General features: G+C 40.8%; 1 protein-coding gene across 1 annotated transcript; it reads left to right on the top strand.

Moving 5' to 3' along the window:
* Positions 1-5108: 5108 nt before the first annotated feature.
* LOC148139332 (putative G protein-coupled receptor 139) lies at positions 5109-5921 on the top strand. The gene has a single exon (XM_087980844.1). The coding sequence runs from the start codon at positions 5109-5111 to the stop codon at positions 5919-5921; it is 813 nt and encodes a 270-aa protein (XP_087836970.1).
* The last annotated feature ends 7111 nt before the right edge of the window (positions 5922-13032 follow it).

Genomic DNA, 13032 nt, shown 5'->3' on the forward strand with positions numbered 1-13032 from the left:
GCAGTCAGAACAACTTTCTAACAGAGGGTGGAACGCATGTGGAATGAGCTGCCCGCAGAAGTGATTGAGGCTGTTTCATTAACAACATTGAAAAGGCATTTGGACGCATACATGGATAGGAAAGGTGTAGAAGGATATGGGCCATGTGGTTAGCCTGGATAGACATTTTGGTCAGCATGGGCCAGTTTGGGCCAAAGGGCCTTTCTCCGTAATGTAGGACTCTATGACTCTATAACACACAACTTATAACAGGGAAAATAAATGTGCCATTTGTCACATGGTGCACCACGGAGAGCTAAAACTCTACAGTGTTATACTTGGTGAATGCTCAGAATTAGAGTGTAATTCTCGATCAAATTATTTTGAGAATTAGCTGGATACAAATGTTATGAAGTTGGAGGTGTGTATTGTACTTTTAAGAGAGAGGTAACGCTGTTCTGAACTGAGAGATTACAAGCAATTGTGTGTATGACTAGATGGCAGTCCCAAACTGCACTGGAAAATCAAAAATATCTAACATTTGGCCATGAAAGAGATACCTGAGTTTTGGTTGCTGCTTTGACCACATTTCCAACTTAACCCATCAGTTTAAATTATGCCCCAGTATACTAAAACCTTTTCGTGTCTGTATTTATTGATTTTCTAATATCAAACCAATGAGACAATGCGATGTTGGGGGTATAAAAATGCAGACAGTTTCAACTTTGGAGAGAGAGCAACTGCCACCAAGGCAGAAACAGCTGGAGATGTAACAACTTGCTCTCCAAGAAATTAGGAAAAACTCTCAATCAAAGATACATTTTAGTATGAAACATATTCGCAGTAAATAGAAAGATGATGACCCAGAGACATCTTCAGCTGGAAGAGAGAAGACAGAAGAATACAGAGACTGTGTCATTTTGATATTAAATTGATATAATTTTTGTAAGTGTCTTCTTGGAACAGCATACTGTTGCAGAGTTGGAGGCCGATGGGGGTGAGTAACTCAGAGAGTGGGGGGCTTATAGTTGCAAATAGTTGTTATTTAAAGTTCACTTTTAGAGTTGAAAAATAATTTGATTTCATTTTCTTGAAATTGTGGAATTTGGGAGTTCTCTATCACTCGGATTTTAAAAGATTACGAGATGAGGCGAGATTTCCTGGGTGTTGGGTTCAATTAACCGAGGGATTCACCTCCGTGTCATAACAGTTTGGAGGATCAGGTTGAACATCTGGATAGATTTGAACAGGTTTAGACAGATCCAGTCTGAGACTTATCAGATTTGAACAGATTTGAGATACGAAATGTCCCATAAGAGTTAAACATTTGCGCATCAGAGCCCTAGATCTTTAATTAAAATGTAGGTGAAAACTTTGTTTAATTTTAGTTACTTGTGTTTGGTTCAAATAAAAGTGAGGGAAGTTGCTCTTAAGATTGCTCAAGAGGGTGGAGGTTCTGGGATTTGAAGTTGCTTCCCAAATTTGCCAAGAAAGTTTAGAAAGACAGGGGAAGGACATAGAATTAGTAAATAGGTTAGCAGTGGGTTTAACCTGGGACAAAAGGAAAGCTGAAATTGTAATGGAGTTGTTCAAGCACTTACGTGTATCAGAGAAACAGACACGTGCAAATCGTACATGTTGCAGTTCATAAAATTGTGACAGCAGATGCGTTATTGTGGATTTAAAGAGAGTGTAGGTAAATTCCAATGTCATTTATATGTGCACAAATTAGTCTGAAAGGTAAACTTAGATTAATGACCTATGTATTTCATTGTAATGGAATTAACATTAGCAAAACAGAAGCCGACTTTTCATTATGATGGTCCATTATTTTCTTAAAGGGGGAGATGTTATGAATTTGAAGGTGTGTACTGTATCTTTAAGAGAGAGTGAATGTGGTTATGAACTGAGAGATTACAAGCACCTGTGTATAAGACTAGATGGCAGTCCCAGGACATACTGGAAAATAGAAAATATGTAACATTTGGCTGTGAAATACATACCTGAGTTTTGGATGCTATTGGACAATAATTCAAATTTAATCAATCAGTTTAAATTATACCACCAGATTCTAAAACAAATTGAATTTATTGTTTTGCCAACCTCAAAGCAATGAGATGATCTGATGTGTGGTGCGGGGTATATATAAAAGTGTGGACTGTTTGAAAATGGGAGAGAGAGCAACTGCCATCGAGACAAGAATGCCTGGAGGTCTAACATCTTGCTCTCCAAGAAATTAGAAAACCTTCTGTCTAAGGTACCTTTTAGTATGAAACATACTCGCAGTAAATAGAAAGAAGATAACCGAGAGAGATACTAGACCGGAAGACAAAAGACAGTGGCTGTGCGGTTTTGAAATTAAATTGATGCAATTTTTATGTGTCTTATTAAAACAGCATATTGTTACAGAGTTGGAGGCTGATAGGGGTGAGCAATGAAGAGAATGGTGGGGGACTTATAGTTGTGAATAATTGTGATTTAAAGTTGAAACTGTCTGCATTTAAAGTTCACTTTTAGAGTTGAATAATAAATTGATTTCATTTTCTTGAAATTGTGGAATTTGGGAGTTCTCTATCACTCAGATTTTAACAGATTACGAGGCAAGATGAGCTCTCCAGGGTGTTTGGGTTTAATTAACAAAGAGGTTCACCACTGTGTCATAACAGTTTGGGGCTCCGGTCAAATATTTGGATAAATTTGGACAGGTTGAGACAGATCCTGTCTGAGATTTGAACAGGTTTGAGATATGAAATGTCCCAGAAGATTTAAACATTTGTGAATTGGTGTCCTCAAATAAAATCTTCAAATAAAATGTAGGTTATAAATTGTTTAATTTCAGTTGCTTGTGTTTGGTTAAAATAAAAGTGAGGGAAATGGCTCTTAAGATTGCTCAAGAGGTTCTGGGGTTTGAGGACGCTTCCCAAATTTGCCAAGAAAGTTAAGAAAGACAGAGGAAAGACATACTTTCAGAATTAGGAAATAGGTTAGCATTGGGTTTAACGCGGGACAAAAGGAAAGCTGAAATTGTCATGGAGTTATTCAAGCACTTACGTGTATCAGAGAAACAGACACGTGCAAATCGTACATGTTGCAGTTCATAAAATTGTGACAGCAGATGCATTATTGTGGATTTAAAGAGAGTGTAGATAATTTCCAATGTACAGAAATTAATCTGAAAGGTATAACTTAGACGAATGACCTATGTATTTCATTGTAGTGGAACTAAAGTTAGAAAAACAATCATCTTTTCATTTTTTATTCTGAACAGGGGAGGTGTTATGAAGTTGAAGGTGTGTCCTGTACCTTTAAGAGAGTGTGACTGTTGTTATGAACTGAGAGATTGCAAGCAACTGTGTACATGACTAGATGGCAGTCCCAGAGCACACTAGGAAATTGAATATATGTAACATTTGGCTGTGAAAGACACCCCTGAGTTTTGGTTGCTGTTTGGACAATAATTCAAATTTAAGCAATCAGTTTAAATTATGCCCCCAGGTTCTAAAATCCAATTGAATTTATTGTTTTGCCAATGTCGAAGCAATGAGATGAGACGATGTTTGAGGGGGCTGTATAAAAGTGTGGACAGTTTGAAAATGGGAGAGAGAGCAACTGCCATCGAGACAGGAACACCTGGAGATTGAACGTCATGCTCTCCAAGAAATTAGGAAACCCTCTCTATCAAAGGTAACTTTTCATATGAAACATGCTCACACTAAAAAGAGGGAAGATGACTCGCAAAGATTATCAGCTGGAAGAGGGAAGACAGAAGAAGACAGCGGCTGTGTGGTTTTGAAATTCAATTGATGTAATTTTAATAAATGTCTTATTGGAACAACATACTGTTAAAGAGTTGGAGGCCATTTGGGGTAAGAAGTTAAGAGAAAGGAGGCTTATTGTTGTGAATAGTTGTTGTTTACTGTTCACTCCTAGAGTTAAAAAAAGATGCTATTTTCTTAAAATAGTGGAATTTGGAAGTTCTCTGTCACTCATATTTTAACAGATTACGAGGCAAGATGAGCTTTTCAGGGTGTTTGGGTTTAAGTAACAGAGGTGTTCACCTCCCTGTCATCACATATCTCAGTGTGATGCTTCTTTGAAAGGAGCATCGTTGATCAGTTTGTAACTCTGAAGGAATTGATGTTTAATAATGAGTGATTTATGAGTTACTTGGCCATTCTACAGCATCACTGACAGGACTCATACTCCCCAACTCTTCCTCTGTGTTTTACAATTGGGTTTCCATTGCATGAGAAATTGATCACATTATAACTGACACGGGTCAGACATTGAGTGCTTGCATCCTGGAGTAACACATTCTCACATTTCAAATAACATTTCTTTTTTTATAAATGAGACAAATTGATCAAACTTAAATGGTGAAAGTAAGGACTGCAGATGCTGGAGATTAGAGTCAAGATTAGGATGGTGCTGGAAAAGCACAGCAGGTCAGGCAGCACCCAAGGAGCAGGAAAATCGAAGTTTCGGGCATAAGCCATTCATCAGGAATGAGGCTGGGAGCCTCGGGGTGGAGAGATAAATGGGAAGGAGGTGGGGCTGGGGGAAGGTAGCTGATAGAGCAATAGGTCAGAGAGGAGGGTGGAGTGGATAGGTTTATTTCCCCACAGATTACCTTTAAATGTGTCAAAGTCACAAAGAAATGCACTTGTGCTTTATTTAATTGCAATTTTTATTATCATGATCAAATTGCTCGTTCTGGCCTAACAATTGTCCCTTCGTATTTCCTAAATGCATTCTTTGCAATTGTACTGATTAAAGAAGGAACTCAGCTCTCCAAAATGAACAAAGAGCCTCCTGAATGCTGAAAGTGATCAATGCTCTTTTATCTTATTTGTGATGGGAAATAACAAAGACTCACACTCTCTTTACACTCCAATTTGGTGCAGAGAACTGGAAAGATTAGTACCTAGAAAAATTAACACATCACTACTCTCTTTCAATGATGCTTGCCTAATATTTGTTATATTGGCATACTGTAATTATTATTCAGATAATAACCTGTCCATATGTTTTTTTGATGTTTGTTTCTCCAAGGAAATTTAGTGACGGTTATCATTCTTGCCCGAGGAAGATGTGGGCTGAACAAATGTATCACCAGCTATCTTGTAGCAATGGCAGCAACAGATTTACTTGTCATCTTCTTTAGTGTGGTAATGTCATTCATCTTTGATGCATTATACACCTACATGCCCCACACTGTCCCTTGTATCCTTCAAGAAGTGATGACATATGTGACCCTTGATTGCTCTGTCTGGTTAACAGTCGCTTTCACTTTTGATCGCTTTGTTTCTATTTGTTGCCAGCAGTTCAAACTCAAATATTCCACTGTCACAACTGCAAGGGTGGTGATAGGAACCGTGTGTATATTGAGTTTGGTGACTAACATCCCCTACTACTTCACTTATGAATCCTATGAATTATATATGCCTGTTGGTTGTACACAAAGTCAAGAATTTTACACTCTTGTTGGGTGGCTGGTATTCTTCTGGTTCCACAATATTTCAACCCCACTGCTGGCTTTCTGTCTGATTTTGGTGCTTAATGTGCTGACCATCAGACATGTTTTAATATCGAGTAGAGCCCGGAGGAAGCTCCGTGGTCACGGCAAGGCTGAGAAACATGAAGATCCAGAGATGGAGAGTCGGAGGAAATCAATGATTTTACTTTTCTGTTTGTCAGGGAACTTTATCCTTTTGTGGCTGACAGAACTGATTATGATGATGTACTTCAATATCAACAACTCAATTATTGTGACAAGTTGGGCTGACCCAGTAAATGTGGCTAGTAACGCAGGGACCATGTTGAAACTTCTCAGTTCCTGCACAAACACGTTTATCTATGCTGTGACTCAAAGTAGGATCCGACAGGAAATAAAAAACGGAGTCAAGTATCCATTTACAGTAATTCTGAAGCTGATTAAGTAAATCTTATCATCAAATTTTGTGTTGTTTCTGCTCACCAATTAATGTACGTGGGTAAACATGATGGAATTTAGAGACACCTACAGAGACATATACAGAGAATCTAACCTTTTACATTCCAGTCTATCACTGACAGTGTCTGATACTCAAAACTATCGAGCTACCCTTCCACTCCTTCCTCCAATCTTTGATTATTGAGCTTCCCCTCAAATATATATGTCCCACTGATTTTGACATGTCCCCGTGACATTCAGCTCTGGATTCTCTGCCTGAAGACACTTCAGCTGAAATTACAATTCACTGAGCTTGTGATTCTCTAATATTGAAGGCTTCACATTTTGTTCCTTTCTGCAAATGGAAGATATGAACCAATTTTATCAAAACCTGTTCTAATTTTGGAAACCTTCATGTTCCCAGCACATATGTAAACATGACAAAGTGAAGAATATAACCTCCCAGAGCGGGGATTGTGTTTTAACTCTTTTTATTGTGCCCTCTCACCGCCTCCATATCCTGAAACAATACAGGCAGAACTGTGCAAAGCCATGTACGTCTCACAGCCATTTTCACATAAATTCATTACTTTTTATTCATTCTCTCCCTTTACCAAAATTCATCCTGAATAACTATCATTTTTTGTCACCTTTTAAAGTCATGTCAATGCTTTTTGAAGACATTAATTTATCCTCATGACTGTGTGTTCTATTCATTAACAGATATGCCATAATTTTGCAGTAGATCCAGAATATTTGGTATTTTTGTCATTTATTATCCTCATTGTTAATGTGAAGTATTTATATTTCCATGCTAATGTGCCTACCAATGGAAAAACTAAATATATGAACCGTTCTTTAAATGTTATAGATTAGATTTCCTACAGAATGGAAACAGGCCATTCGGCCCAACAAGTCCACACCGACCCTCCAAAGAGCAATCCACCCAGACCCATTCCCCTATATTCACCTCTGACTAATGTATCTAACACTATGGGCAATTTAGTATGGCCAATTCACTTAACCTGCACAGCATTGGATTGTGGGAGGAGACCGGGACACCTGGAGGAAATCCACACAGACACAGGGAGCATGTGCAAACTCCACACAGACAGTCGTCCAAGGTGGGAATTGAATCCATGTGGGAAATGTGTTGCTGGAAAAGCGCAGCAGGTCAGGCAGCATCTAGGGAACAGGAGAATCGACGTTTCGGGCATTAGCCCTTCTTCAGGAATGAGGAAAATTGGTCCAGCAGGCTAAGATAAAAGATAGGGAGGAGGGACTTGGGGGAGGGGCGTCGGAAATGTGATAGGTGGAAAGAGGTCAAGGTGAGGGTGATAGGTCAGACTGGGGTGGGGGCGGAGAGGTCGGGAAGAAGATTGCAGGTTAGGAAGGCGGTGCTGAATTTGATGGATTTGACTGAGACAGGCTGGGGGGAGGGGAAATGAGGAAACTGGTGAAATCCGAGTTCATCCCTTGTGGTTGGAGGGTTCCTAGCCGGAAGATGAGGCGTTCTTCCTCCAATCGTCGTTTCGCTGTGGTCTGACGATGGAGGAGTCCAAAGACCTGCATATCCTTGATGGAGTGGGAGGTGGAATTGAAATGTTGAGCTACAGGGTGGTTGGGTGTCACCTCTGGGACACCCGGACCAACCAACCCAACGCCTCAGGGAGGCGTGCTCTGAAAACTTCTCCTTCCAGATAAACCTATTCGACTTGAACCTGATGTTGCATGACTTTTAACTTCATTTTTATTGTAAGTGTTTTTTTTGCCAGTTGCAGTGACTTCAATATTTTTCAATAAAGCCTTGAAGCACATGCCACACAGATCTCATTGAGTTTATCAGAACTACATCAGTGAGTTTCATGACACTTAATGACACTTGTCCCAAGGAAAGGACAAAATTTATTTAAGGCGCTAAAAAGCATATTCTCAAATTCCATGATGCATGCAGACACATACACACACAAACAGTCTGATGGGGAACAAGTCATAGAGTCCAACAGCATGGAGACACGCCCTTTGGTCTAAACTGATCCACATCAACCAAAATGTCCATCCATGCTAACCCTATTTTCTTGCACTTGCTCCATATCCTTCTCATCCTTTCCTATCTATACACAGTTAAATTGAAGGATAGGAAATTTGATGGGAGGTTAAGGAAAGTCAGTCCTGCTTGTCCAGACATTGGTAACAGGGTCTCCTGATGCCCTAAACTGGTTAAAGGACATCACTCAATTCTAACTTATCAGGAAGAACTCCAAATGTGCACAGTAGGGTCAGCGGTCTGAAATGAATTGAAATAAAATTAGATTCAGACACAGTGACTATGGACTTTTCAGGTAACAGAAACTGTTCATCTTTATATTTGAAAGCAGGTCCTAATTTTAAACACCACCCACCAACCCCAACCCCTCCCCCTGCCAGACCCCTTCAAGTTGGTGTCCAGACAGAAAGCAGGGAATAGGAAGAAATGAATCATTCTCTGGATGGCGTACTGCTCCTAATGGGGATTGGGAAAGGTTAGGGTTAGGGCCACAACCCTTCGCAATCTACATCAATGAATTGAATGAAGTGACCAATTGCAACGCCTCCAAAATATCTGATGGCACTAAGTTAGACCAGAAGAAACAGGAACAGGAGTAGACCATTCAGCCCCTTGAGCTAGCTCACCTATTCAGTAAGACCATGCTTGACCCAACATCTCTTACGTCCACATTCCTGTCCTTTCCCTGTGACCTTTGATACTCCGACTGATCAAGAATCTACCTGTCTCAGTCTTAAATATACACAAGGATACTGAGCCCACAGCTCTTTGAGGCAAGGAGTTCCAACCACTCTCAATGCTCTGAGAAAAGAAATTCTTCCTCATCTCAGTCTGTAATTGGCTCCCCTTTATTCTGAGCCTATGCCCGCTACTCCTCAGCTCTCCCATGAAGGGTAGCATCCTCCTAACATTTCACCTGTTCAACCCTTCAAGAATTCTGTATAGTTAAATATATTTCATGTTATTCTTATCCTGCAGTTGAAAATACAAACAAAAAGAATAAGAATTAGTAACACTTTAACTCTGTTAGAAAACTGAACATAATAGTAGATTAACTATAAAACAGTAATTGTTCCAATACAGTAACATCCCATAAACACACCCTATGCAAGGTCACCACCTGCTTCATTTTCAACTGAATTTTATCCATTTCCATACATTCCAATGGCATCCTTGACAATTGGGAATGCTGTGTGCTTGCCACAATTGCCTCCCCTTTCCTCACGGACAGAGGAAACTCCAACTCCAACTTGTTTGCCAACTCCGAATATTTTGCCTTGTTTACTTTCTGTAAAATTCCCAAAGTGACTTCTTCTACACCCAAAAACCTCTTAGTGTCTGAAAGAGCTATTATTACACAAGACACATCCTGTTCAACCAATTGTCAGACTGAAACAAAATGAATGCCAACACTTACCACCCACCACCTTTGAGTCCAGCAATCCTAAGCACAACATAGAGCTCGACGTTTGATTTCAAAAACAGCTTTAATTTGTTATGAACCACACTAAGACCCCTCAAAATATATTAAGAAGATAGCATAGACTCTGACATTTTCTTATTTTGAAGGCACGTGCCAGGCATTACATTCTTGATGCAATTTGATCAAACTATCAGATTTGAAGCAACACACACCTTCTTCATACATTATTGTTCAAATACAACAAAAGACAGAAGAAATTCAAATAACTTAACTCTACTGGAAGACCTAAGAGAAAACTAGATTATTGAACTATGAAACAGTAACTGTTCTGATTTCAGTAATATCTTATGAAGACACCCTTCACAAAGGCAAATTCAGTAATACAGTTTATTTCACATACCATTCTAGCAGCAGAATATATTCCCCAGCTTTCAGCTATAACCGAGAGGGGGACTATAGCTTTCACATCCAGCTGTAAAACCCCAACAACTGCTGCTGAAAAATTAAAACTAAACATCCTGGTTCTGTGGGAGATGGCCCCACCCATTCAGGGTGCTTCTATTGTTTCAACTTTAGGGAAAACTCCAAGGCCTCACAAGCTGTTTACTCTAGTGGTCCTGAGTAGACTGCTCAACACCTCTCTCTCAACCTTTCTTCATTAAGAAAGAATTGACAAAATTGACAAAAATGTAAGGCCATAGCATTGTCACAGACATCACTGCCTTCTGCTCAAATGCACAGTTAGTGTGCAGTCTAATGTGTGTCTGTGACCTGTCAGAATGTCTATGGGCATCCGAGGAATATCAAGGCAAGAGGACTAGCATGCTGTCTGGGAACTGGGATATCTGAGCCTCTGTCCCCTTCACTGGTAGATCAGACAAATTGTGTTTGCCAGCATGATAGGTCAGAGGGACTGTGACTTGTGTTACCAATGGGGAGGTGTGTGCAGCAGTGGTATAATTCCTGACAGCAGAGATCTTAAAATACATAAAGGTGGATACATCCACAGGACCTGACCAAGTGTACACAAGAACTCTGTGGGAAGCGAGTGAAGTGATTGCTGGGCCCCTTACTGAGGTATTTGTATCATCGGTCATCACAGATGAGGTACTGGAAAAGCACATCAGGTGAGGTGGCATCCGAGGAGCAGGAGAATCAACCTTTTGGGTATATGCCCTTCATCAGGATTGAGGCTTCACTCTGATCTCCAGCACCTGCAATCCTCACTTTCTCCCAATATAGACGGGTGAGACTGACATCAGTAGTAGGCAAGTTGTTGGAGGGGACACTGAGGGACAGGAATTACATCTATTTGGAAAGGCAAGGACTGATTAAGAATAATCAGCACGGCTGGACTGAGTTTTTTGAAGGAGCAACGAAGAGCATTGGTGATGGCAGAATGGTGGACGTTGTCAATATAGGCTTCTGTAATGCGTTTGACAAGGTTCTGCGTGAGACTAGCCAGCAAAGTTGGATCATGTGGAATACAGGGAGAACTAGCCATTTGGATAAGGAACTGGCTCAAAGGTAGGAGACAGAGGGTGGTGGTGGCGGCTTGCTTTTCAGACTGGAGGCCTATGGCCAGTGGTGTGCCACAAGGATGGGTGCTGGGTCCACAGCTTTTCATCATTTATATAAATGATTTGGACATGAACATCACAGGGATGTTTAGTAAGTTTGCAGATGACACCAAAATTGGTATTGTCGTGGAAAGCAAAGAAGGTTATCTCAGAGTTTAAGAGGACTTTGATCCGATGGGTCAATGGGCTGAGGAGTGGTGGATAGAGTTGAACTTAGAAAACTGTGAGGTGCTGTATTTTGGGAAGGCAACTCAGAGCAGGACTTATAACTTAATGGTAAGGTCCGGGGGAGTTGCTAAGCAAAGAGACCTTAGAGTGAAGGTACATAGTTCCTTGAAAATGGAGTCGCAGGTAGATAGGATGGTGTAGAATGCATTTGGTATCTTGCCTTTATTGGTCAGTGATTAATTTTCAGAATTGGGAGGTCATGTTGCAGTTGGTTAGGCCACTTTTGGAATACTGCATTCAGTTCCAGTCTCACTGCTCTAAAAAGAATGTTATGAAACTTGAAAAGGTTCAGAAAAGATTTACAAGGATGGTGCCAGGGTTGGAGGGTTTGAGTTATAGGGAAAGGCTGAATAGGCTGGGGCTGTTTTCCCCTGAGCGTCAGAGGCTGAGGGGTGACCTTATAGAGTCTTATAACATCATGAGGGACATGGATAGGCTAAATAGACAAAGTCTTTTTCCCAGGGCTGAGGGAGTCCAGAACTAGAAGGCATTGATTTAGGGTGAGAGGGGAACGATTTAAAAGGGACCTAAGGGACAATGTTTTCACACAGAAGGTGCTGCGTGCATGGAATGAGCTGCCAAAGGAAGTGGTGGAGGCTGGTCCAATTACAACATTTAAAAGGTATCTGGATAGATATATGAATAGAAAGCGTATAGAGGGATATGACCTTAATGCTGGTATATGGGACTACATTATTTTTGGATATCTGGTCAGCATGAGTGAGTTGGACCAAAGGGTGTATTTCTGTACTGTACTGCTCTATGACTCTATTTTACGACTTTATTTCATCATTTTTCACTCGCTCATGAATGCGGGTGTCAGTGGCTGAGACAACAATTATTGCTTGTCCCTAATTGCCCCTTTGAGAAGGTAATGGTAACTTGCCTTCTTGGACCGTTACAGACCACGTGTTGTAGGTGAAGCTACAATAGCTTTAGAGAGGGAGAACCAGGTTTTTGACCCAGCAACAATGAAGGAACATTGCAATATTTCCACATCAGGATAGTGAGTGGTTTGGGAAGAAGTTTGCAGGGGTGACGTTTCCACATATCTGCTGCCCATGTTTGTGGGTTTCTCAGGTGCTGTCTGAGGGGCTTTGGTGAATTTCAGCAGTACATCTTGTAGATAGTGAACACTGCTGCTGCTGAATGTTGGTGGTGTAGGGAGTGGATGTTTGTGTATGGGGTGCCGATCAAGCGTACTGCTTTGTCCTGGATGATGGCCAGCTTCTTGAGTGTTGTCGCAACTGTGGGGAGTATGCCCAGGCAATTGGGGAAAATTCTATCATACTAATGATTTGTGCCTGGTAGATGGTGGGCAGGCTTTTAAGAGTCAGAAATTGAATTGTCGCTATAGTTTTCTGAGGTTCTGACCTGCTGTTGTAGCCATTATATTTTAACAGTGAATCCAATCCCAGCTGCTCCAGAGGTGTGCCATTACACATCTGCACAGGTTGGTTTAAAAGAGAATGTAGTAATGACCTGTGCTATCGAAATGATTCATTGCACTGTGCAGAGCAAAGTATCCTTTCAGCTCCTTCGAACCTATTACAGACCCAGCAAGACAGGCTGATGTGGCATTGACAAACTTGACTGTATACCTTAAACTGAATTAATCTCAGGAAAGGAGTTAAAGAGGTGGGTGATGGTGTGATCAATTGGGTCAGCAGCTCTTCATGCAATTTGCTCAAAGGACTGGAACTACAATTAACTGGGGAGGGCTGCTGTGGCACAATGGGACTGTCCCAGTGGCTCTGAGGTGGGAGGGTCCAACTGCTCCAGAGGCAGATCATACCAACTCTGAACAGGTTCATCACATTGCAATGGGATTTCATAAAACAGA

Source organism: Chiloscyllium plagiosum, unplaced genomic scaffold, assembly GCF_037043375.1.
Source record: "Chiloscyllium plagiosum isolate Xiang-an unplaced genomic scaffold, Cpla_swu_hap1 HiC_scaffold_38, whole genome shotgun sequence".
Taxonomy (NCBI): Eukaryota; Metazoa; Chordata; class Chondrichthyes; order Orectolobiformes; family Hemiscylliidae; genus Chiloscyllium; species Chiloscyllium plagiosum.